The following is a 24,710-nucleotide window of genomic DNA, read 5'->3' on the forward strand; positions in this document are numbered from 1 at the left end:
TCATTATCTCTCCATCCATCCATCTCTCCATCCATCCATCCATCCATCCATCTCTCCACCTACCCTCCTACCCCCCTACCCTCCTGACACCACTATTGATCCATCCATACATCTACCTACCTACCCACCTCTCCTGCGTGTGGTTCTCCATCAGGAGCAATTTCGCCCACCGTGAGGCCATCTGGCACCAGCCAGACACGTCATGGAGTGTCACACTGTGCTGATTCCTACACGTAGAGACCAGATGCTCCTCAGCACGCTCCCGGGCACCCAGCGGTCCCCGGGATGAGATTTAGGCGGCCCCAAATGTTTGAAGCGTAAGGTCAGAAACGCTGGTCTGCAAATATTAACAGGTAAAAATCCACGCTTTCCAAACGCGCTCTGCGTGGACCGTCGCGGAGCCGCCCGAGGAACACACTCTACGGAGCAGTCGCCTCCCATCTGTTTGGACCCCGTTGCTTCTCGACTGGGGGCTTGTGTCTGGCGTCTGGTATAGGAGGTGAAGCCGTCTGGTCAGGTTCCACTCTGTGACGGAGGCTGAACCCTCCTCTCTCCCATGACCACAGATGGCGCCCGAAACTCAGACCGACCTTCTGAATGCACAGAGCTTTAACTTTTGGGGGCCGAGGTGCGGGTTCTACATTGTGAACGACGCCGGGCAAGGACGACTTCTCTGTCCCCTTCCACGTCACTGAGAATGGAGGCTAACGAGAGACCTGGCCGACCGCCACCCAACCCCAAGGACTTCCCCTGCTGCCATTTTGCATGGTGTAGACTCATAGTGGATTAATCCACTTGGATGGACTCACTGGGTGGAGACTGCAGCAGGTGGGGTGTGGCTGGAGGAGGGGGTCCCTGGGCTGTGCCTTTGGGGTCTCTGTCCTGTCCCTGGTGAGCAGAGCTCTCTCTGCTCCCTGGTGCCATGTCCTGAGCTGCTCTCCTCCTCCAGGCCCTGCCGCCATTTTGTTCTGCTCCCCTTGGGCCAGAGCCATGGAGTCGGCCACCAGGGACTGAGACCTTTCTAAAGCTGTGACCAGAACAGACTTTTCTTCATCTTCATTTCTCTTGCTGGGTCTTTTGGTCCCAGTGATCAAAAGGGTGACGGAAGCAAGTCCCATTGGCCACGTGCCACCTTTTACCTCGATAAGGTCTCCGAGGTCTTCTTCTAACAGACTGGAGAGCGCCTCCCTGGGTGCAATCTTAAAGCCTCTCCAGGTCACTTTTGAAACAACCTGGTGACGTGCCAACGCGATGTGTGCCCATCCACTTTCCACTAGTGGAACCCTGACCTCGGATGATTGACGTACAAAAGAGAAAGGGTTGAAGGCGGCTCTCGGTTTCAGAGATTTCAAAGTTCCTCGGAGCCATCGCTCTTAAGGATCATCGTGGTGGGAAGGATGGGGTGCAGGAGATCATTCACTTGTGGACAGGAAGTCGGGGAGGAAGAAGAAGGCACTGGAATCCCGCACATACACAATGGAATATTACTCAGTCATGAAGAAGAATGCAATGATGGCATTTGCAGGTAAATGGGTGGGCCTGGGGAATATCCTGCTCACGGAAATAACCCGGACCCCCCAAAACCAAAGGCTGAGTGTCCTCTCTGTGATATGTGGACGCTGACTCATGCAGTCACTGCCAGAGGCGGGCAGCAGGTGGACACTAGAGCTCTATCAACAGTGCACAGCAGGACCCTTCCTGTCTGCGTTGACAGACAGCATCTCCTCACCGCTTTCCCAGAGCCGTCCTGCCTGGGAGTCCCCCCAAGGTCCACCAGCGAACCCTCCTCTAAGCCCACGGAACCCACAGGGGTCCCCTCCCAGCCCCGCGAGGCCAACAAGAAAATCATCAAAAGGATCCTCAAGAACCCTATTTCTGCAGCCCGTAAAGAGACTCTGTAATACCGTTCCCACCCTTGACACATGTCCAGCTTACGGGGAGCCCAGGGCCGGCTCCTTTCACTCAGAGCAAACCTGAGAAATGACCGCAGCATCCCCCAACCCCAGTCCAGCGTCTCAACAAAGATGGCGCGACCCACTGTGGATGGGAGGTGCTCGAGGGACCTCCCAGGGACTCCCAGAGACGCTGGCTGGGGAGGGTCATTCAGGGCCCTGGCCAGTTGCCGGCCACCTCGCAGAGGGGGCCGTCGAAGTTCCAGTCCTCAAGATTGAGGACTCAGCTTGTGCAACGGCTTGCACACGTCCACCCAGAACGCTGTCCACCAGCATTTGACCAAGTTCTCGCACTCCTCAGCTTATACCATGAGGACTTAAAATGGGCACTGTCCAGGGACATGGCCACATCCATCTTCACGGCAGCTCGATTCACAGCTAAGCTACGGCCCCAACCTCGGGGCCCTTCAATACAAAAGTGGATAAAGAAACTGTGGTATGCATACTAAGTGGAATATTACTCGGCCATGAAGAGGAACGAAGTGACGGCATTTGTAGGTAAACGGACGGAGCTGGACACTCTCATGCTCAGTGAAATAAGTCAATCCCCCCCAAAAAAACAAAGGCCGAATATTCGCTCTGACATGCGGCCGCTGATTCACAATAAGGCGGAAGGAAGCGACAGAGCCTGACCTTTGCTGTTCAGGGTCTCTTCTCTTATCTTGCAGATGACTTCTTGGGCTTTGGCGTCATTGTTCCCAGCTACAAGGGAAAAGGAAAGAAAGAATTACAAAAAAAAAACATGCAAACCGTGAGTGACATGGCCTCCGACTTGTCATCCTCCTGCCTCAGCCTCCAGAGCCCCTGGGACGATAAAGATGAGACACGGGTTGGAGCTGACAGGGAGCTTTGACGGACAGGTGACCAGAAGCTCTTGGGGGCCTTCAGAGGGGCAAGGTGGCCCGGGACACCAGCCAGAATCGTCTGAACGGAAACCTCGGCCTCCATGAGCCGACCCGAACCTTTCCTCTCTCTAAGCTGCGGACCTCGGGTGTTTTCTCACAGCTCTGTCTCCATCACCACTGAGAGGCGGGAGCCCCGGCCTCGGGATCCCAGGTCCTTTTACTGCGCAGGAAGTGTCTGCTGCTTCCTTGTTCCTGTTGGGAGGACTGTGTGGATCTCGGTCAGGACGGCCGCTGTGGAAAACCGCCAGGAGCTTCCTCGATGAATTTAGGGTAGGTCGACCATGGGAGCTACCCATCTCCTCACCGGGCATCCAACCCAAATGGATCAGCGTGCGGGGGGTGGGGGGGGGGGAACACAGGCTCCGCCATATGCATTTCAGCAAGGTGCAGAAGCCAGTGACCTCGGTGCCTATCAACCACAGAAAGGACAGAAGTCGTCTATGGGTGGAATACTATACAGCCATGCAAAGGGACGCTGCTCTGTCATATCTCAGCAGCACGGGAGGATCCGGAGGGCCTTCCGCTAAGTGAAATAAGCGAAGTACGGAAAGCAAACGGGCAGGGATGTCCCGAGACTGTATCACAGTAACGAGATGGCAGACATTAAAAAGAAAAAAAAAATGTTAGGCGGGTGCACACCTCTCATCCCAGCAGCTTGGGAGGCTGAGGCAGGAGGATGGCAAGTTGGAGGCCAGCCTCAGCAACCGAGCGAGGCTCCAAGCAGCTCGGCGAGACCCTGAAGCAGATTGTGCATCCGCACGTCCCAAGGAGCTCGCCGGCCTCCGGGTTTCCCTGTCCCTGAATATCCACTTCCCGGGGTTTGCTCTACCTGACCGCTGGGTCCACCTGGAAGTGGCCACCTACAAGAGAAATCCCGAGTCCCCTCCCCGGGGGACAAGAGAAGCAATCATAAAGGTTCACCTATGATGACGTGCATGCCCAGCCTGGCCAGGTACTTGGCGGTGGCGAAACCGATGCCATCCGTGCCTCCCGTCACGATGGCCACGCGGTCCGGCTGCCGGCAGAAAACTGAGGAGGAAGCAGAAAAAAAAAAAAAAGGTTTAAAAAGCAGCGTCCAAGCCGGGAGGGTAGCACCCGCCTGTCATCCCAGGTGCTGGGGAGGCTGAGGCCGGAGGATGGCAAGGTGGAGGCCAGCCTCAGCCACTCAGCGAGGCTCTGAGCAATTTGGTGACATCCACACCCCTCCAGCTGCCCAGGTGACACTCTGGAACCCGACCGTGGGCAGCAACAACCCTTCCTTGTCCACGCCCTGGAGCACCCAGGTGCACACCCCCCAGGACCAGGATCCACAGAGAAGCAACGGGTCCCCACTTTGTCCCCGTCCTGAGCATGCCGGTCCTCATAGGAAATGGGCTGGCCCTCTGGGAGTTGGGTGGGCCTCACCCAATCAGTCGACGCAATGAAACGGGGTGAGGGCAGAGTGGGGCTCTCGAGCCAGCGGAGCAGTGCCCGACGCTGGGACCCGACCCACAAGGGAGCAATAGGAAGATGGATCGTGACTGCTGAGGAGTGCAGTCGCTCTTCTGGCACAGGGGACCTGGGACGCTCGCTGCTTCGGGGACGAGGACCCCGGGTCTCGCGCGGATGGGGGGTGGGGGTGACTCTCCTTTTGCTGCTTGTGGCCTGCGAATGAGCGAATCCGCGAGTGCAGAACGTGCAGCGCAGAGCGCCGACTGTATTCCCCCGCGTGCACTGGCGGGGTGCACCCGGGCGGGGTGCGCTGTGTGACCCCCAGGGGCAGCTCAGACCTCACTGATGGGACTGGGGGGTCAAGACGCCCCGGGATGGGATGGGGGGGGCAGGTCAAAGCTGGACACAGGGAGAGGGGACGCGCAGGTCCCTGCGCCAGGCCTGGAGAGCCACTGGGCAGCGGTGCCCTCCCCGGTCCCTCCCGGGCCTCCTGGCAGATTCTGTCACATTGTCCCCGGGGCTAAAGCCTCCGCGCCTTTCCCGCCTTTAATCTTGGGTTAATCCCGACTCCCAGATGTCGGCTCCTGTCGGGGGAGATCAGAGGGGACCGGCGGCTCTCCCAATTGGGGGCCAGCCCTGGCCACCTCCCCCAGCCCATCATGCAGCTGGTGTCCGGGGACTTCAATCTGCAGGCTCTGCGCGCCCGCCCGCCCCCAGGACCGTGTGCAAAACGATCCCCGATCCCCGGGCTACATTGGCGCTGGAGGCAACCGTGCAACTGGACAGACAGGAGACGCACCCACGGCCCCCCTCACCCGGAGAAGCCCGGGCAGGTCCCCTGCTAAGTTTAGAACCCGCTGAGGTCACGCCCCTGGGGCCAGTGGCTAAGCTGGGGGGCTGACCTCATGCCTTCCTGGAGGCCAGCCTCAGCCTGGGCGAATTCCCGGCACCGAGGGCTCCGCCCACCTGCTCCGCTCCCGCCTCCCTCTCCTCTGTGGGAAAAGAGGTCTTTGTAACCACCTCCCCGCGTGCAAAGGAGCAGAAAAGGAGCAAACAGTCCCCAGGTGTGCAAGGAAAACACGGGCAGGGGACATGGTGTGCAGCCGGCGCTTGTGTGTCATTCCAGGGGTCTGGAGGCTGAGGCAGGAGGACGGCAAGTTGGAGGCCAGCCTCTGCAAGTTAGAAACACCATTTCTCAAAATAAATAGTAATAATAATAATACTAATACTAATAATAATAATAATAATAATAGGGCTGGGGGTGTAGTTCTGTGGTTCAGCGCCCCTGGGTTCAATCCCTACCACAAAGAAAGAAATAAAAATGAAAATAAATAAAATTTCTCTGAGACCGCCCATCCGCGGGAGCCCCAGACGGGCATGGCCGTCACAGCAGAGGGTGACATCTATTTGAAAAGGACGAGAATGTTTGGAAACCAGGAAATCAGGATGCTCATGCACGTCTGCAAACGGGTTTAAAAAAAAAAAAAAAACAGCATTTTACAAAGTCCTAGGGTCTCCTAACTGGAGGTGAGGCCTGGGGGGGAGGGTAGTGGGATCCCCTGAGGTCCTGAGGGTCACCATTGGTGGCTCTGTAAGAGGAGACCTGAGGCAGCACGAGTGCGCCTCTCTCTTGGCCTTCCACCCTCCAGAACCTTCCAACCAACCTTCATTCTTTATAAATCACCTGGTCTCGGGTGTCTTGTCACAGCTACAGAAAACGAACCAAGAGGTCCAGGTGGGCCTGGGGGGGTCTGCATCTACCGGGGCGGATGGCGCATGCGCTCCCAGGGCAGGAGAGCTGGTGAGTGACAAGGGTCCCAGACGTCTGTCCAGTCTCTACACAAAGTCCTCGGGGACAGGTCCTTTAAGCAGCTGCTTCTGAGACACAAAGAGAGCAGGAGGGGGGCGGAGGCCCAGGCGCAGGGTCTGCAGAGCCTCAGCGGCTGCTCCCTGACCCCCGCAGCCAGAGCCCAGCCGCTGACCCCCAGCTGGCCTCCTGACCCCCACCAGCCTCGCTCAAAAGCTCAGCGGGCGGGCGCAGCTGGGATCCGGGCCTCTCTGCAAAAGCAGGAAACCGGCCTCAGCTCGGGAGGGAAGCGAGAGGCAGGAAACAGTGCAGCTCCTGCTGCTGCAGCCCAGCGCGGCCCCTGGACGCTCCGCTCCGCCGGCAGGAGCTGTGGGCGCTGCAAATGCCCGCGGCGGGCTCTGAGCATGTGCAGGAGAAAGAAGAGTCTGAGGTCCGGGAGGCCCGCACCACCACCGCCTTTGCCAGCTACTGGCTGCTTCCGGTTGTTGGATGTGTGGTTGGTTTTATTTTTTTCCCCCGTGTCCCTTGGCAGGGCAGGTCGGAATTTGCAAGTGACAACTGAGAACTAAAGAAAAATGCTAGAAAAAAAAAAAAAAATACTTAAATGAAGGTCTTGTGCACACGGATTTTTTTTTTTTTTGAGTGCTGCAGGGCTCCCTAAGAGTCTCCTGTCACAGTCACGTCGGGGCCGGACAGATTTGGTGCAAAATAGAAGAACTAACAGGGGGAAAGGAAGGGGGAAGCGCTTCCTCTGGAACCTTGGTGCAGCCTGAGTCCCTACACCCTGTGTCCCCAAGCCTCTACCCACCGTCACCTGTTTGTTTTTTTGGCACCAGGGATTGGACCCAGGGACACTTAACCACCGAGCCGCGTCCCCAGCCCTTTCTATATCTCAGTTTTAGAAATAGTTCTTGCTAAGCTGCCTAGAGTCTTCCTCATGCAGAGGCTGGCCTCCACCTGGCGATCCTCCTGCCTCAGCCTCCGTCTCCCAAGCTGCTGGGTTTATAGGCATGGATCACCACGTCCAGTCCCAAGTTCCCTTTAAAAGGACCCCGAACCCCCAAATGCCCCGATCCCTCTCAAGGTGGCCTGCGCTCTGCCCCACAGAGAGCCCCTCTGGATCTCCTAAATAAATCTCCGGGCATCAACAAGTGACCGGTGCCCACATGAGGTCCCCCTGTTTGGGACCTCCTTGGGCTACTGCACCCACCGAGTCCCTTGGGTATCTGACGCCAAAGAGAGAAAGAGAAAAGAAAAACGCAAAAAAAACCACATCTGAACTCAAGGCTGCAAGACCCAGGGCCAGACCTGAACTGTGAGTGGCCGGGACAGGTGTCCTTTAAGGCCAGCGAGGACCAGCCTGTGGGCAGACCCGAGGGTCCCGGGGACGGACGCCCGCGCAGCAGACGGAGCCCAGGAGCAGCGGCGGCTTTGCGTCTCTGGTTTATTGAGCAGAGTCCAAGGTCGGAGCTTCCAGGAAGGCAAGGGGAAACCGGCAAGAAGCGCAAAATCCCAACATTGTCGCGAGATACAAAAAGTGCCGCTGTCCACCTGAGCCTGTCCCTAGCCCAGCCCCGTGGGCACCCTGGGCGCTCCCAACTCGCACAAGGAGCTGGGTGCCTGGGGACCACGGAGCTCTGCGTTCCCTCTCTTACGGAATGGAGCAACGTCCCCAACGGGAAAAGCGGTCCTACATTTAGCAGCGCCTATCCAGGTTCCCGGGGAACCCTTCCCGTCAGCCAATTCCGAAAAAAAAAAAATATATATATATATATATTAAGTTTTATTTTTATTTTTTTGCAAATTAAATGCTCCCCCACGAGCTTGAGTTTTTTTAATAGAATTCAAACGTCTTCTCCCATCCGAGAACCTCAAATTCCCACCTCCATGGCGGGAAGTCGGCCTCAAGCAGGTTTAAACAAAAGCAGAAAAAGAAAAAAAAAAAATTAGGGGTCTTTTACTGCCCCCCCCCCCCCGAAGAAACCTAAAAATAGCTCACCTCTGTTCATGCGTCACAAATAAAACCCAGAACCGCAAGATGCATGAACTACACGGCTTAGAAGTGGCTTCAAGAGCAGGAACGCTTATAATCCCAGGTGCTTGCTCGGGAGGCTGAGGCAGGAGGATGGCGAGTTCAAAGCCAGCCTCAGCCACAGCGAGGCCCTGAGCCGCTCAGGGAGACCCTGTCTCTAAATGAAATGCAAAACAGGGCTGGGGACGGGGCTGCCTGAGGTCCCCCACCCTGTGTCGCCAAGCCTCTCCCCACTGCCACCTGTTTTTTTTTTTTTTTTTTTTTGGGGGGGGGGGGGGGGGTGGGCACCAGGGATTGAACCCAGGGACACTGAACCGCTGAGCCACGTCCCCAGCCCTTTTTATATTTCCCTTTTAGAAACAGGTCTTGCTAAGCTGCCGAGGGCCTCGCTGGTCGCAGAGGCTGGCCTCCAACTCTTGATCCTCCTGCCTCAGCCTCCCAAGCTGCTGGGATTATGGGCCCTGACCACCGTGTCCAGTTCTCGGGGTGGAAATCAAGCATCAGCCGTTGCCAGGCTTTTGAGGAAGCTGTGGCCGTTGGTTTGTGGAAGGTGACCGAGGACAGGGCACCCCCCCGTCGTGTGCGTCCTTCCTTCTCGGCTGGTGACTGTCCAGTGTCCACTGAGGCGGCCCCTAGAGGAAGCCCCCGTCCCTGAGCCCGAAGAAGCCGCCGCTGGCCGGGTCCCCCAGCGGGAACAGCTGCTCCGGGTCGAGCCCCCACTCGCCCTCGTCCTCGTCCTCGGGCTCGGCCTCGACGGCGGCCGCGGCGGCCCGGCCGTTCTCGTAGAGGAACACCTGCTGGTCCACGTGCGCGGGGGCCAGCCGGTTCCGCTTGGCGCTGACCACGTTGGCGGCGGAGCCGAAGAGGCGCTCGGGGGGGAGGCGCGTGGCGGCCACGCACCAGTACTTCTGCAGGACCTGGGGCAGCACGGGGAAGAGCGCCAGGCGGTCGGACCACCACTTGAGCGGGTCCTCGTGGAGGCCGAGGACCTTCTGCGACTTGAAGTTGCTCAGCTCCTCCAGCAGCTGCGCGTGCACCTCCTCCTGGTCCTCGGCGCCGGCCGCCGGGCAGAAGATCTCGGCCATCAGGCTGTGGATGGCGCTGGCCGGCCTCTTGGCCGGGGGCTCCTCAGAGCCCGCCGACGGCTTGTCCTCGGCGGGCAGCGGTGGCGGAGGCGCGGGGCAGCCGCTGTCCTTGGCCTTGTCCAGCAGGCCCTTGGCCTCCTCCACGACCCGGTTCTCCACCTGCTGCCTCTCGAAGGCCGAGAGGAAGGGCAGCCTCTTGTAGCGCGGGTCCAGGAAGGTGGCCACGTTGAGGAACAGGTCGGTCTCGGGCGCCTCCTGGTAGGTGCGGCTCAGCTCCTTGGCCATCACCTCCTTGGCCATGCTCAGGTCCTTGGGGTCGCCGTCCTTGGCGTGCAGCGTCGTGTTGAGCAGCATGTGCAGCAGCGGCTTGACCATGCTGATGGTCGGGTGCCGCGCGACGGCCAGCACCTCGGCCACCTGCTTGAAGGGCTGCAGCAGCTCCACGAGGCCGTCGATGGTGGCCCACTCGGCGGCCTCCAGCAGGAGGTGGTGGTTGTTGCTGTCCTCCACCAGGACGCCCGCGATGGCGAACTGCTGCTCCCGCAGCCGCTGCAGCATGGCCAGCGTGCTGCCCCAGCCGGCCACCCGGTTGCTGACCAGCATGCAGCGCGCGGCGCCCTGCAGCCTCTGCTTCTCGGCCAGCATGGACCTGGCCACCGACGACTGCTGGAAGTAGGCCACCAGGCGGCGACAGCGCGCCAGCAGCGCGGCCAGCTTGGGCAGCCGGAAGGCCTGCTGGATGGCCGCGTCGAAGGCGCGGCCCAGGCACGGCATGTGCACGGGGACGTCCAGCAGCGAGCAGGCCTGCGCCACGTCCTTGCCGCAGTCCGTGGTGGCGCCGGAGACCTTGGCGCTGACGCCCCACTCGATGAAGGTCTCGTAGAGGACGCGCGTGATGGTCTCGGCCGCGTTCTCCTCGGGCACCTCGAAGGTCTTCAGGCACCGCGACGCCACCGACAGGCAGTTGGGCGACGCCAGGCCCAGGAAGTGCGCGGCCAGCGTCACGTAGGCGCGGTTCTGGTTGTCGCTGCGCCACAGCTCGGTGGACACGCCGCACCAGGCGGCCTCCGCCAGCTCCTTGCGCACGGCCTCGCGCACCGCCCCGTAGCGCGCGGGCAGCGCCCGGCTGCAGAAGAACCGGGCGCTGGGCAGCTCGTAGCGGGGCTCGGCCGCCCGCAGCAGCGCGCGGAACGCGGGCTCGTCCACGGTGGACGCGGGGAAGAGCCCCTCGCAGAGCAGCGCCAGCACCGCGCCCGTCAGCTCCTGCTGCCGGCGGCCCTCCAGCCCCGGCTTCCCGGCCAGCGCGTCCTGCGCCCCTGGCAGCTGCGACGACGACGACGGCGGGGGCGGCGGCGGCGGGGGCTGCGACGTCGAGGGGGACGAGGACGAGGCCGCGGAGGAGGAGGCGGCGTCGGGCTTGAGCTTGGAGAAGGCGGTGGCGAAGGCCTCGCGCATCTGCTCCGTGTTGCTCTTGATGAACTCGCAGAACTCCTCGGGGTGGTTCTTCTCCAGGTGGTAGGAGAGGTTGGACGTGTTGCCCGAGTAGGCGATCTGCGACATGCAGATGCGACAGTAGATCTTCTTCCACTGCAGGATGCACCCCTCGGCGTTGGTGTCGAAGCCGAAATACTTCCACACCTTGCTCTTGGCGCGGGGGTGCGCCACCAGCTTCAGGTCGGCCTGCGACGGCTCCCCCGCCTTGCTCTCCATGGCGTCGTCGGCACGGCCGGCCGGGCGACCGCTCAGGCGCGGGCACCTGCTAAATAAGCACCAAGACAAACACAGCGTGAGAAGAGACGCGCGCCACGGCCCCCCGCCGGGGACACAGCCAGGCGCAGGGCAGGGCCGAGCGGGCATGCGCGGAGCAGCGCAGCCGTCCATCAAAGGCACCGCGCATGCGTCTCGCTCGCTTGCAGAGCTGGGAGCCCGACACTAGGGGGCGCGGCTCGGGTCACTGCAGACGCCCCAGGCAGCCCATCCGGCTCCAGGTCCCTGTCCAAGGCCTTGGGCCAAAGACCCAGAGGGTGCACCATGGGGAGGGAGTTCCGAGCGCAGGACGCGGGGAGACCCACACCCTTCAGGGCCCGCGGGGAGCAGCAACCAGCCCCCAAGGTCAACAGAGGTCAGTCCTGGGCAGCCCAGAAGCGGCAACGGGATGCTGCTTTGGCTACCAGGGTCTTGAGTCTGGCCACGAAGCGTTGGACCCCAACTTTTCATGCTTCCAAACGAACGCCGCAGGCTCAGGAGCAGCCTAAGTGCATCTGTGCTTGGGGACACACATGCACCTAGGAGCTCTTGGAGCAGAAGATTGGATGATCCGTGAGACAGCCACATCCCCCGGTCCTTGGAGCCGCCACCCAGGGTCCCCTCTGTGCGCAAGGACCTCCAACACAGCTCGGTTTTCTTAAGAGACACTGGGGACCCCTAAACCAGGCGCGGTGGCCCACGCCTGTCATCGCAGCAGCTCAGGAGGCCCAGGCAGGAGGACGGTGAGTTCCAAGCCGGCCTCAGCCAAAAGGAGGCTGGGAGCCACTTAGCAACGCCGCCACGGTCTCTAAATGAAATATGCAAACGGCTGGGGATGCAGCTGGCTCCGTGGTTAAGTGGCCCTGGGCTCAATCCCGGTTTAAAAATGAATTAAAAAATAAGTTAAAAGAGAGACACAGGCTGGGGACACTCACAAGCTGTCAGCGCTGAACTGAAGCCAAACCACAAAGCGGACCACGGAACCCACGACGCAGTGCTCAGAGCCAAGCCAAGAAATGTCCCCCACGGCCCAGGCAGGCTGCAGAGGACCCACCTCCAACCCAAGACCACGGCCACGAGGGAGCCGGGCCTCGGACCTCGTGTGCAAACAGGGTCTCTGCAGAGGTGGTCAGTGCAGGGCCCTGAGATGGGCTCCTCCTGGGGCAGGTGGCCCTCGTGCCATGGCCGTGTCCTCCCCAGAGACAGAGGAGGGGACACAGACCCAGAGGAGGAGCCCCGTGGAGACGGAGGCAGAGACTGCAGTGAGGGGCCACCAGCCCAGGGTGGGGCTGAGGACCAGGTTCCTTTGCAAGACCCCAGAGCCCTGCTTGTGCCGTGCTGGGGGGTGGGGAGAAGCACTCAGCAGGACACGCAGGTGGACTTCCAGAGAAGGGGACCCCTGAGCTGCTCACGACTAGGCCAGCGAGGGTAGCATACCCAGGGCGGAAACGTGGGCCAGGTGCTGGAGATGCCTTCCTGCTGGCCCAGGGCCACTAGTCTGACCCCTGCAACAGCGTGGGGCGGTACGGGCACTGCCCACTGGGTCCTCGTCACCACTGTTGTGTTCCTATAGAGTGACCACCAGGGCCACTTTTATGTTTTACATAAAACATGAAAGTTTTACATCCGATTTATTATTATTATTATTATTATTATTATTGCTATTATTATTGGGCTGAATAGGTCCCTGGTACCTGTAGGAAAGTTTCATATTTAATATTTAATTTATTATTATTATTATTATTAGGCTGAAGAGCTCCTGATACCTGGGAGAAAGTGATATTTCAATTTATTATTATTATTATTATTATTATTATTATTATTATGAGGCTGAAAAAATTCTGGTATCGGGAAGAATTTATTACCTGGTATTCAGTAATTATTTATTACTTACTCTGATCACCATTACTATTTGGCAGAAAGAGGTCGCAGAACATGAAGGAAAATTTTTAATATACAAAATTGGTTATTAACTTTATTATTTGTTATGATTTTTCTATTTGTTGCCAAGTGCGGTGGCACACACTTATCATCCGAGTGGCTCCGGAGGCTGAGGCCGGAGGATCGCAAGTCGGAGGCCAGCCTCCGCAACTTAGCAAGGCCCTAAGCAACTCAGGGAGACCCCTGTCTCTAAATAAAATATAAAAAGGGCTGGGGACGGGGTTCCAGGGTGAAGCACCCCTGGGTTCCATCCCTGGTACCCCCCAATAAATTATTTATCATTTTTGTTATTATTTGGAAATGAGAAGGCCTGGTACCCGGAGGAAAGTTTTGCATTCGATCATTCTTACTTTTATTGTTGTTATTGCTCTTATTTAAGTCCTGAACTTGGAGGAAAGTTTCCTACATTTTGTCATTATTGATCATTTATTATTCTTATTATTATCCCTTTTATTAATTAGGCTGGAAAGGTCTTGGCACCCAAAGGAAAAAACTTTTTCAATTATTATTATTTATTATTACTGATGCTAATATTTGGCTAAAAGAGATTCTGGTGGCGGTTATTATTATTATTATTAGGCTGAAAGAGATCCTGAGAGAGTTTATTATCATTATTATTAATTTTTATTGCTATTTTTATTAGTATTTGTTCAAAAGAGGCCCTGGTACCTAGAGGAGCATTTTATATTCATTTTTAGTTTCTCTGTTTCTTTTGGGGTATCGGGGATTGAACTCGGGGGCCCTCCACCCCTGAGCCCCGTCCCCAGCCTTATTTTGCATTTTATTTACAGACAGGGTCTCCTTGAGCTGCTTTGGCCTCGCTTTGGCGGAGGCTGGCTTTGAACTCATGATCCTCCGGCCTCAGCCTCCCCAGCTGCTGGGATGATAGGCGTGTGCCGCCGCGCCCGGCTTATATACAATAATTTTCAGCGTCATGATTATTCTGAACAGGGTCCTGAGGCCTGCAGGGCAGCGTGGGATTCGACTGTGGTCATTACTGTCATTATTGCTCCTGTTTGATTGACAGGCGCTGGTAGCTAGAGAATGTCTTATCAGCAAGTTACAGATAGGACCCGACGATGGCCCTGGGCCTGGAGCACGCCCCTGTCCTCGACCCAGCTTCCAAGGACCCCGCCTACAGGTGCCACCTGTCAGTTCCCCAGAACCTGCTGCCACAGGGACCCGGGAGCCCCAGCTGCAGGTACAGTTGGCTCCAGGCGCTCCCAGGCTGGTCTCAGGGTCCCTGAGCGGCTGCCCAGGCAACCCCCCCCGGGGTCTTGCCTTTTCTGATTCCTCATGTGTGAGCCAAGGGCTGCATTTTCCACATATTGTCCCCCAGACCCAAGCAAAGCCACAGTATTTCCTCAGGGACGCGGTGACCTTGAAAACCAAGTCAGGAGACTGCACCAATGAATATTGCCTACAGGGAAAGAGGGAAGGGTATAAAAAGATATCCCAGGAAGCTCTGGTGTCCATCACATGGGGAAGGAAGGAAGGGAGGGAGGGAGGGGAAGACACAGTGGCTTGGGAGGCTGGGGCAGGAGGACGGCAAGTTGGAGGCCAGCCTCAGCAACTTAGCAAGGCCCTAAGCAACTTAGCGAGACTCTGTCTCTGAATAAAAAAATAAAACAAAAAGGCCTGGGGATGTGGCTCAGGGGTTAACACCCATGGGGTCAAACCCCAGCACCAAAAAAACTAACAAATAAGCATTATGTCCTGTAAAAAAAATACATATTTTTTTTGGTCTGCGCATGAAAAATAAAATACACGTCTGCAGGGGTCGCTCCCTGGTCGCTTTGCAAACCTGAGGCCCTGGGTTCTGGCCCAGAACTGCAAAAATAAAGCAAAATTTAGAAATAAAACCAGTACAGAAAAAATGAGCATTAAAAGATGCTCATCTGCAACATAAAAAATGGGTCCTTTTCTCCCACTTTTGGAAATATTCACCTTATACAAAGGTCTGCATTCTTCACAAAGCCCCGTGTTTTCGGGCTCTTTATTAAGCGCCGTTGGCATACGGGGTGTGAAGTTTGTTTCCCTCAGGGTCACGTTGGGTGATTGACAGGCCTGCACCCCACACCTCTGCACCCGGATGCACTTTGGGCTACAAAATGCAATCATTCACCTCCCGCCTCTTACGATGTGATTGACAGGCCTTCCTTAAAAGGTGGGCCATTTAGATGCGGCCTCCAGGAGGTGGGGACAGACCCTAACTTGCCCCGCCAACCCCTCCCAGCTGAGGAATGCCATTCCTTTGCAATTAGTTTGCTTCTCGGCAGAACGCAGTTGAGCTGGGCTTGCAGTCAGACTCCAGGGTGGACTTTCCCCGCCCTCAGCCACACCGGAGGGCACAACCCAAGCTGGATGCAGCCCCTTTATTAAAAAAAAAAAAAAAAAAGACTCTGAAAGCCCGGTTTGTTTGCAATCCTCCTGCAAAGCCCAGGGTAAAGGTCAAGCTTTGCACGTTCAGAACGAATCAGAAGCTGGATCCACGGCACAAAATGAAACAAAGTGACATTTTTGAGCGGGGACGGAACATGGAGGCCTCAGGCAGAGAGGGCAAGGCCCGGCCTGCCCTGCCAGCTCCAACAATGGCCCAGGCGACCGGAGGGGAAGGACGTCACTTGGAGAATGCAAAAACTGTCAATCAAGGTGCACGAGAAGGGACCTCCCTCCAGGTGCCTGGGGCCACCGGTTCCTCTCCACCGAGAGCTTTTTAACGACTTTTTTTTTTTTTTTTTTGATCCACAGGTGGGACCCCCAGTGGCCCAAATGGCAGCTGCCCAGGTTCCCCGAGGCCGTGTCGGGCAGGCAGCAGCCCTCGCTGAGCTCAGCTGAGCGCATTCCCGCGCAGGCGACGCGGCTGTCGCCAAGCAAAGCTTGCACGGACGAGCACCGGCGGGCAGGCTGCACCTGGGCCCCGCCAGGGACTGCCCCTGGCAAAGGGACCTTGCCTCGCAGCTCCCTCCCAGGGCCAGTTCCTTGCACCACCCTCTCCCGTCACTCCCAAGCGGCTCAAAAATACTGAAAGTCACTTTTTCAGGAAGCAGAAAGGTGACCCCAGGCGACATTCAAATGGACCCTTCCCCGGGCTGCCAGGCCGAGCGCCCCACGTGGCTGTGCCTTTCAAGAGCGCGCGGGCCCCGGGAAATCGAGTCATTTCGTAACCACACGCGCCTGCCACCAGCCCGGCCCGCCCCGGGGTCGCAGGGGCGCCCTGCGCAGTTGGCCAGGCCGAGAGGCAGACCTGGACCCGCCCGCGAGACGCCAGGGTGCACGCTCGCGCCCGGAGGCCGGGGAGTGACTTTGCTTTGAGAGTGAAGCTGTCCTTGGGGGCACCGCCTCTCGGTGGCCTGTCACGCCCCGGGACTCTGTCCCTACAAACGCGCCGGCGCTGGCTCGGACCCCCGCGCAGAGCCGTGCAAATGCCCGGTGCGCGCGCACCCCGCGGCCTCCCCCGGGCCTCGCAGGCGGAGGCTGCGCGTCCCCCGGGCGCTCCCCGGAGGCCCCGGAACAAAGTTGCGCCGGCGGAAGCGCCGCCCCCCGCAGCCTCCCCGCGGCCCGCTGCGCCGCCGGCTCCACCTCCCGGAAGGCCCGGGTCCCCTCCCGGGGGGGACCGAGGGCTCGGGGCGCCCCCTGCTCCTGCCCTCCCCTCCCGGGACGCAGGGGGCGCGCGGCCTCCAGCAGACCCCCGGCGCCGAGCGCCAACCACAGCCGCCCGAGGTCGGGCGCGCACGGGCCCCGGGGGCTGGGCCACGGTCGCGGGGGACGCGGGCCCCTCGGACGACCCCCGCCCGGCCCCCCGCAGGGGACACGGCGAGCGCGCGGCCGCCCGGAGCAGGAGCGCGCGGGGGGCGCAGCTGCGCGGCCCCGACCCGCCGCCCCCGAGCGCGCGCCGCGGACCCCAAGGTCACCCCCGCCCCGCGCCCCGCTGACCTGGCTCCGCGAAGCCCCCGAGGCAGCGGCGCAGCAGCTGCGCCACCAGCACCGCGGCCCCCGCCGCGTACACCCGCAGGGCCGCCCGCGCCGCAGACAAAGGCGACATGGCCGCCCGGCCGCGCCACCGCTCCGCGCCGCCCTCCGCCCGCCCGGGACACGGCGTCGCCCAGCGGGACCCGGGAACGCCCCGCGCCGCACGCCCTCCGCGCGCCCGACCCGGAGCGCTGCCGCCCCGCCCCGGCCGCAGAGCCCACCCGACCCCGGGACCCCGACCCCGACCAGATCCCCTGCAGGGCCCCCAGACCTCACCCCGGGACCGCAGACCTCACCCCGCCCCCAGACCCCACCCGGACCCCGGGACCCCAGAACCCCTCCAGGGTCCCCAGATCTCCACCCCCCCAGACCCCACCTGACGCCGAGACCCCGGGACCCCGACCCCAACCAGAACCCCTCCAGGGTCCCCAGACCTCACCCCACCCCCTGAAACCCCAGGACCCCAGACCCCCATCCCGACCTCCACCTGGACCCCAGACCACCACCCAGGACCCCAGACCTCCACCCAGGACCCCAGACCTCCACCCCACCCCCAGACCCCACCCCACCCCCAGACCCCAGAACCCCTCCAGGGTCCCCAGATCTCCACCCCCCCCACCCCACCTGACGCCGAGACCCCGGGACCCCGACCCCAACCAGATCCCCTCCAGGGTCCCCAGACCTCACCCCACCCCCAGACCCCACCCGGACCCCGGGACCCCGACCCCAACCAGATCCCCTCCAGGGTCCCCAGACCTCACCCCGGGACCCCAGACCTCACCCCACCCCCAGACCCCACCCGGACCCCGGGACCCCTCCAGGGACCCCAGATCTCCACCCCCCCCAGACCCCACCTGACGCCGAGACCCTGGGACCCCAGACCCTGACCAGAACACCTCCAGGGTCCCCAGAGCTCCACCCCACCCCCTAGACCCCCAGGACCCCAGACCCCCATCCCGACCTCCACCTGGACCCCAGCCCACCACCCAGGACCCCAGACCCCCCCACCCCACCGGAAACCCTGGGACCCCAGACCTCCACCCCACCCCCTAGACCCCCGGGACCCCAGACTCCCATCCCGATCTCCACCTGACCCCAGACCCCCACCCTGGCCCCCCGGACCCCAAACCCCACCCATATCCCGGGTCCCCAGACCCCCATCCCAACTTCCTCCATCCCGTCCCCCAGACCCCCGGGACCCCAGACCTCACCCCCCAGACCCCTGGGACCCCCAAGACCCCAGACCCCAACCAGAACCTCCCCAGGGTTCCCAGACCTCAACCCTCCCCCCCAAACCCTGGGACCCCAGACCCCCTCCCGACCTCCTCCACCTGGACCCCAGACCACCATCCCGGGCCCCCCACCCCACCCGGGACCCCAGACCCCCATCCCGACCTCCATCTGGACGCCAGATCCCTACCCTGCCCCCCCACCCCAGACCCCACCCAAACCCTGGGACCCCAGACCCCCATCCCAACCTCCTCCACCCTGCCCCACAGACACCCCCCCCCCAGGGACCCCAGACCTCCCCCCTGGCCACCCCGAGCTGCTCCAGCACCAGACCCTGCCCCGGACCCCAAGGACAGCAAATCTCCATCCCAGCCCCCACCGGGACCTCAGAGCCCCTGGGGACCCCAGACATCCACCCAGCCCCCACGTGCACGGCAGACCCCCGCCCAGACCCCGCCCCGGATGCAGACCTCCCTCCTGACCACCCCGACCTGCCCAACAGCGGACCTTGCCGGACACCCCAGGGACCCCAGACTCCACCCAGCCCCCAGCTGCACCGCAGACCCTCAGGGAAACGGCAGACCCCCCAAGGACCCCAGACCTCTATTGGGAGGCCCCATCTAAGCAGCAGACGGCCACCCACCCTATCTGCACCCCAGGGGCCCTGGACGGGGAGGACAGTCCCCCCTACCGCACGGTTATGCTGCCTGGCGCCCCCTAGTGGAGGGGCGGGGAATGTCACCAAGATGGCACTGTGGACCGGAGGAGCCTTCTGAGGGGCGCCCCAGACTTTGAGGGGTTCACAAAACTGCTTTCAGTTAACTTGTCTTAAAATCTGAAAATAAAATTCTATTTAATCACAGCAAATATAAATAATGCATGGTTTGGGTTTTTTTTTTTTTTTTTTAACCACCAAAGTGGCTAAATTTTTAATTGATTTGAATCGTACAAATTTAGGGGTACCCCCGTTATAACTGGATGCACGGATATAGGGTGCCATGGTTAAATTAGGGCTTTCAGCAGTAGAACCTACTCTCATTAAGGAAAGGTGTCCAGAGAGTGTCCCTTGGGGGGACAGATCATGAAGCTTCAGGGTGAGTGGGCAGTCCCCAGAAGCTCCAGATATTTATTTTTATTATTTTTTTAAAAATTTTGTTGGTTTGTGGGGGACTGGCTTACTTCACTTCGCATGATAATCTCCAGTTCCAGCCATTTATTGGCGAATGCATTGATGTCCTTCCTCTTCATGGCTGAATAATATTCCATGACCACAGTTTCCCTATCTACTCCTCTGTTGAAGGGCACCTAGGTTGGGTCCACTGCTTGGCTACTGTGAATTGAGCCGGAGGGTCGGGGATTCACGGTCCGCCCCCTTTCTTCCCTGAAAACCCACTGGGCTGGTGGCTGGGCACCCCTTCAGCGTGGGGTCTAAGGTCCTCTCCACCCTGACCGCTGGACGGACGAGGTCACTTCTGGGCGTTTTCTTAAAAACTCTGCAGAATTTGACTCGTGCAATCGCAGGCCACCCAAAGGGCAGGGTTTGGGGAGGGTTTTTGGGTTTCTTGGGGGGTTTGTGCGTGTATTTGTTTTTTTTTTTTTTTTTTTTTTTTTTTTTTTTTTTTTTTGCATGTTGCGGGCTTGGGCAGGGGGGAGGCCCCCCACCCCGGGCGCCCACACAATGGTGTTTGTGTCTGAAGTCTCGAGAGGGCGGGAAGACAGGGACGGTGCCTTTGGAATCGGTTTCTAAATCCGCTCTGCAATTTTACTCGGTTCCTTTGTGCGAGGACAAAGGACGCACGTGCATCAGTGCCAGGCGCCGGGGCTCCAGATGCAGGGGCGTGGCGGTGTCTCCGCTCGTCTTGAAAGTTGGTGCTTGAAATAGCAACGGACCCGTTGGATGCCACCAAGGCTGCTCGGCCTCATCTGAGCACAGGTTTCTGTTTTCCCCCTACCGAGGGATTCCTGCCGGTCGGACCTGTTATCCAACCACGTGCTGGGAGAAGGAAGAGAGGAGGGAACTATTGACCTAACACGGCATAAAATTAAAATATGTGCATATCTATCTAGGCCTCAATTCTCCTCCTTCCCTTCCTCTTGGATCCCTGAAGACTCTGAGATGTCCACTCGAAAAAATCAGTCCTGACCCTGTGGCTCCAGCTGGGCACCACGGTGCACACTTGTTATCGCTGTGGCTCCTGGAGGCTGAGGCAGGAGGATCTCAAGTTGGAGGCCAGCCTCAGCAACTTAGTGAGGCCCTGAGCCACTCAGCGAGACCCTGTCTCTAAATAAAATATAAAAAGGTCAAAGGACAAGGACCCTCCTGGGCCAGCTCCCCACCACCCGTCCTCCCCACAGGGCTGGCCCACCCGCAGAAGCCTCGAAGGTGGGTTTGTCATAGTCAGGGAAGGACGTGGGTCAAGAGCATCCGATCTTGGCGACTCGAATGATCCCACCTTATTCATTTATTGGTACCAGGGACGGACCTTGGGGACCCTTGACCCCTGAGCCCCCGTCCCCAGCCCCTATTTTGCATTTTATTCAGAGACAGGGTCTCCCTGAGCTCCCTCGCTTGGGCGGAGGCTGGCTTTGAACTCGCGATCCTCCTGCCTCAGCCTCCGGAGCCGCTCCTGGGATTCTGCGCTCCTCCTGGGCGGCGCTGAGTGTCATCCATCTTCTTGCAAATTAAACAGTTTCTCACGTTTTTTTCTGCAGAATCTCCTTCTCAAAGCGCCGGATTCTCCAGGTGGAGAAGGAGGGAAAAAATTTAAAATTCCGTGGTGTGACAGTCCCCAACCTGGTCTCCCAGATGCGGCGCTGGGAGGTGAGGCGGTTCCGTCCCGACTGGATTTTCCTTTCTCTCCTTTTATTTGTTGGTGTGTTTATTTATAGCCAGCCACTGCCCTATTTTCCTCCCGATGGCCATGGCGGTGATCTCTGAAAATAACATCTGGACCTTTCTTTTTTTTTTTTTTTTTTGGTGAATTTTTCTTCTCAAGGTTCAATGCACCTGGAGAGAACTAGAAGGTTCCGCGGCCACCTGCCTCCTATCCGGGTCAGTTTGCATGCAAAGAATTTCCCTTGCACAATGTCCTTCTCCCAGGGACTACTGGACGTGCTGCCCAGTGGCTGGTGCTCATGGACCTGGGGGGGGGGGGGCGGGGGTCCTGGGTTCCGGGTTAGGCTTCACCAGAGCAGTGAGCTGGAATCTCCAAAATCATGCCCCGAAGTAGAACCTTTCGTCTCTTTAGGTGGATCGTCTCGGGTGCTTTGTCACAGTAACGGAAACCTGACGAGTACATCCGTCCGCCTTTGAGAGAGAAAACCACGCGCAGGGCTTACCTGAGGTCATCCAGGCAGGAGGGAGTGACGTCCCTGGGTGATGTGTCCCCCTGGAAGCGGGCGGGACTGAGGAGGGGTTCTGACCACTATTGTGGGCCTCAGGAGGACATGGGGACCGAGACGCGTGGTTGGCCAGTTCCCTTCACCCGGTGCATCCAGGGGACCTGTTTCGGGGCTGGCATCTCCGGGACCCTAAACCGCATCCCAATGGTCACTTTGTGCAAATAAATAAGGATTTTTCCAGGATGCCATCACTGGGCCTCTGTCGAAGGCAGCCGCTCTGGTACCGGACATGTCCACCCTGCACCCCGGGCTGCGCGGGGTCGCCCCCAACTCGAGAAACATTGGCACAAAGAAGAATCTCGTCGAGGTTTAAGGAGTTTCCGGGGGGTGGTAGCCCCTGACCTCGTGCCCTGGGCGGTGATTTCTGCATCAGAGGGAAGGTCCCTGGGCCTGATGCCCAGTCAGAGCGGCTCTTGCAGCAATGACCCCACCTGATGATTGGCAGGTCACTGTCCCCAAGAGGGGTGTCCTCTTCTCTCTCTCACACATGCACGGAGCAGGACATTCACTGGGGGCTGTGACTGGGACGAATCGTTCTCTGAAGAATTCTCAGCGCCTGCAGGGATGGGTCACGGCTTTCAACTGTGTCCCCTGGGCCCCGAAGGACGGACTGAGATCTGGACCCTGGGCCCCTGTGTGTGTTCTATGAGGGACCGCAGCCCGTGCACATGGTCTGGGGCCCCCAAGGTCAGCCCGCTGCATGGCACCAGCAGGTTGGTCCTCTCTGCAGGATGCTGACCCGGGTCCCCGGTGTCCACCCCGGGGACCAGAAATCCGTATGTGTTCCTCATGCATCGCGAGGTATATTGCTAAGATCCCCCCAAACCCAAGTGCGCACTAAGGAGAGAAGTAGCATCTCATTTAATGTAATGGTGACACCAGGGTTTTATGGTATAATTATATGTTAGGGTTTGATTTGGGGGACTTTGCAGAAATGTCCCCAAATTAAACCCTGAGAGCCAGTTTAGAGGAGGAGGACTTTATTGGGGGCTCACGGTGTCCGAGGTCCAGTCCCTGGTGGCCGACTCCATGGCTCTGGCCCAAGGGGAGCAGAACAAGATGGCGGCAGGGCCTGGAGGAGGAGAGCAGCTCAGGACAGGGCACCAGGGAGCAGAGAGAGCTCTGCTCACCAGGGACAGGACAGAGACCCCAAAGGCACAGCCCAGGGACCCCCTCCCCTGCTGCAGCCACCACCCAGTGAGTCCATCCAAGTGGATTAATCCACTATGAGTCTACACCTCTCACAACCCACTCATTCCACCTCTGAACCTTCTTGCATGGTCTCCCACATGAGTTTTGGGGACACTTCACATCTAGACATAAGTTCATGGGACTTTGGGGGGTCATTAAGCCACCAAATCGGGCGTGACACCTCAGATACCAGAATCGCGATGACGTCTGAGGTGTCCCATTGGCCGGTCCTCCATCTTCATCAGGGAGACTTACCGTCCCTGTTGATCTCTGTGTCCTTGGTCTTGTTTATTTTGGTCCCTGGGATCTGTCATCTATGGGAGAAAATGACTCTTCTGTCACTTTGATGGAGAGGGCGGATGCCGGGTGACGTAGCCTGTCCCCTTGGCCCCTGTCCTTACTCCGTCTCAATCACACAGGTTGGTTTGACCATCCCGGGTACCAAGGTGGTCACCTGCGTCACGTGGTTTAATAGATAGATATAAAACAAGCCACATCGTCACCCACTTTCAAGTTTTTATTTTGAGACAGGATCCCACTACGTGGCAGAGGCTGGTCTCCAACTGGCCATCCTCCTGCCTCAGCCTCCCAAGAGTCGGGGAGGATCAGCGGGCACCGTGGCGGCTGCAGATGCTGAAGATGTTCGCCGAGGCCGAGTTTCTTGGGTGCTCGGGGAGGACAAGCAAGAATCGAGTCGCGTGCATCCTCATATTTTGCATTTTATCTCCTTCCCCGGAGAGACCCGGGGTAGCCTCAGGCGTGGCTCAGTTTCCCGGCGTCTGGAATCGACCCCAGGTCGTTCGGTGGAAGGGTTGAATCTAGGCTCGGAACATGCTGTCACCCTCCCAACAGCCTCTTAGCCTCAAAAAAACAGAGCCTACAAGGATTTCCGTAAAAGAAGGAAAATCACAATTACCTTGACCTGGGAAATTCCTTTTTTAAAAAAGAAAATCGCTGGGGCTTCCCTTTGCATGAGACGCGATCCGAGCAGCTCATGATAAATCACTTTTCCCCCACGAATGACCTCAAGTCCCCTGTCCCCCAGCTCCTGGTAGGTCCTTAACGATGCATTAGCTTCTTGAGTGCGATTGTAATTCGGGATTCAGGACACAATAAACCCAATTCCCGTCAAACTCCTTCCTGTCACCTGCTCGGGTCATTTTAATCTTCAAAGGGACGTCTTCTGTATTCACACTCATTCACTTTTCCCATATAAAAGGGAATTCCTGCAGGGCGAGGTGGCCCACGCCTGTCATCCCAGCAGCTCGGGAGGCTGAGGCAGGAGGATCGCAGATTGGAGGCCAGCCTCCACCACAGCGAAGCCCTCAGCAGGTCAGGGAGACCCTGTCTCTGAATAAAATGCCAAATAGGGCTGGGGACGGGGCTCAGGGGGTTTATTCCTCAACAGCCCCGATTGCTAACCAGATCTGTCCCCAGCTGAGTCTGCAGGAGCAGAGAGCAAATGTGGTCCAGGCGGAGAGCCAGAGTCTCCTCCACAACCAACCGTGCTGTGCCCACTGCCCTTCCCACGCCAGGGGCTACTTCAACAGTAATAAATATTGATTGGGCTTCAGGGGCAGCTGTTAAAAAATGACCAAGGAAGCCGTGTGCACACATCTGTAATCCCAGCCACTGGGGAGGCTGAGGAAGGAGGATGGCAAGTTGGAGGCCGTCAGCAACGTAGATTCTGTCTGGAAAGAAAAACTGAAAAGGGCCAGAATCCAGCTCATTGATGGACTTACTATAAGTGACTCATAAGAATCAATAATAAACTGAATAATCAACTTGGCATGATTTAAATCTATGGTGTCCCCCAGAGGGTCTTGAGTTGAAGGCTTGGTCCTGGGGAGGCAGGGGGCAGTGATGGGTTCCTGGCGCTCTGACCTCATGAGTGAATTAATCCATTGATAGATCAATAATTGGAATGGAGTATTGATGGGAGGTGAGCACTCGGCATGTGGGGCTCAGTTGGAAGGAAATGAGGGCGGAGATGCGCTCCCATTGGGACTATATCCT

General features: G+C 58.7%; 1 protein-coding gene across 1 annotated transcript; it reads right to left on the bottom strand.

Annotated features, from left to right (window-relative positions):
- Window positions 1-7,861: 7,861 nt before the first annotated feature.
- On the bottom strand, window positions 7,862-16,917 carry LOC139703247 (E3 SUMO-protein ligase ZBED1-like). Its single transcript, XM_071606322.1, has 2 exons — window positions 16,836-16,917; window positions 7,862-10,971 (listed from the first exon to the last, which is right to left on the bottom strand). The coding sequence occupies exon 2, from the start codon at window positions 10,920-10,922 to the stop codon at window positions 8,760-8,762; it is 2,163 nt and encodes a 720-aa protein (XP_071462423.1). The 5' UTR covers window positions 10,923-10,971; window positions 16,836-16,917; the 3' UTR covers window positions 7,862-8,759.
- Between the last annotated feature and the right edge of the window lie 7,793 nt (window positions 16,918-24,710).

The sequence above is a fragment of the Marmota flaviventris genome, chromosome X, assembly GCF_047511675.1.
Source record: "Marmota flaviventris isolate mMarFla1 chromosome X, mMarFla1.hap1, whole genome shotgun sequence".
NCBI lineage: Eukaryota > Metazoa > Chordata > Mammalia > Rodentia > Sciuridae > Marmota > Marmota flaviventris.

Bases quoted from the DNA above. Each gene is read 5' to 3' on its own strand.
- LOC139703247 (XM_071606322.1), bottom strand. From the start codon at position 10,922: ATGGAGAGCAAGGCGGGGGAGCCGTCGCAGGCCGACCTGAAGCTGGTG.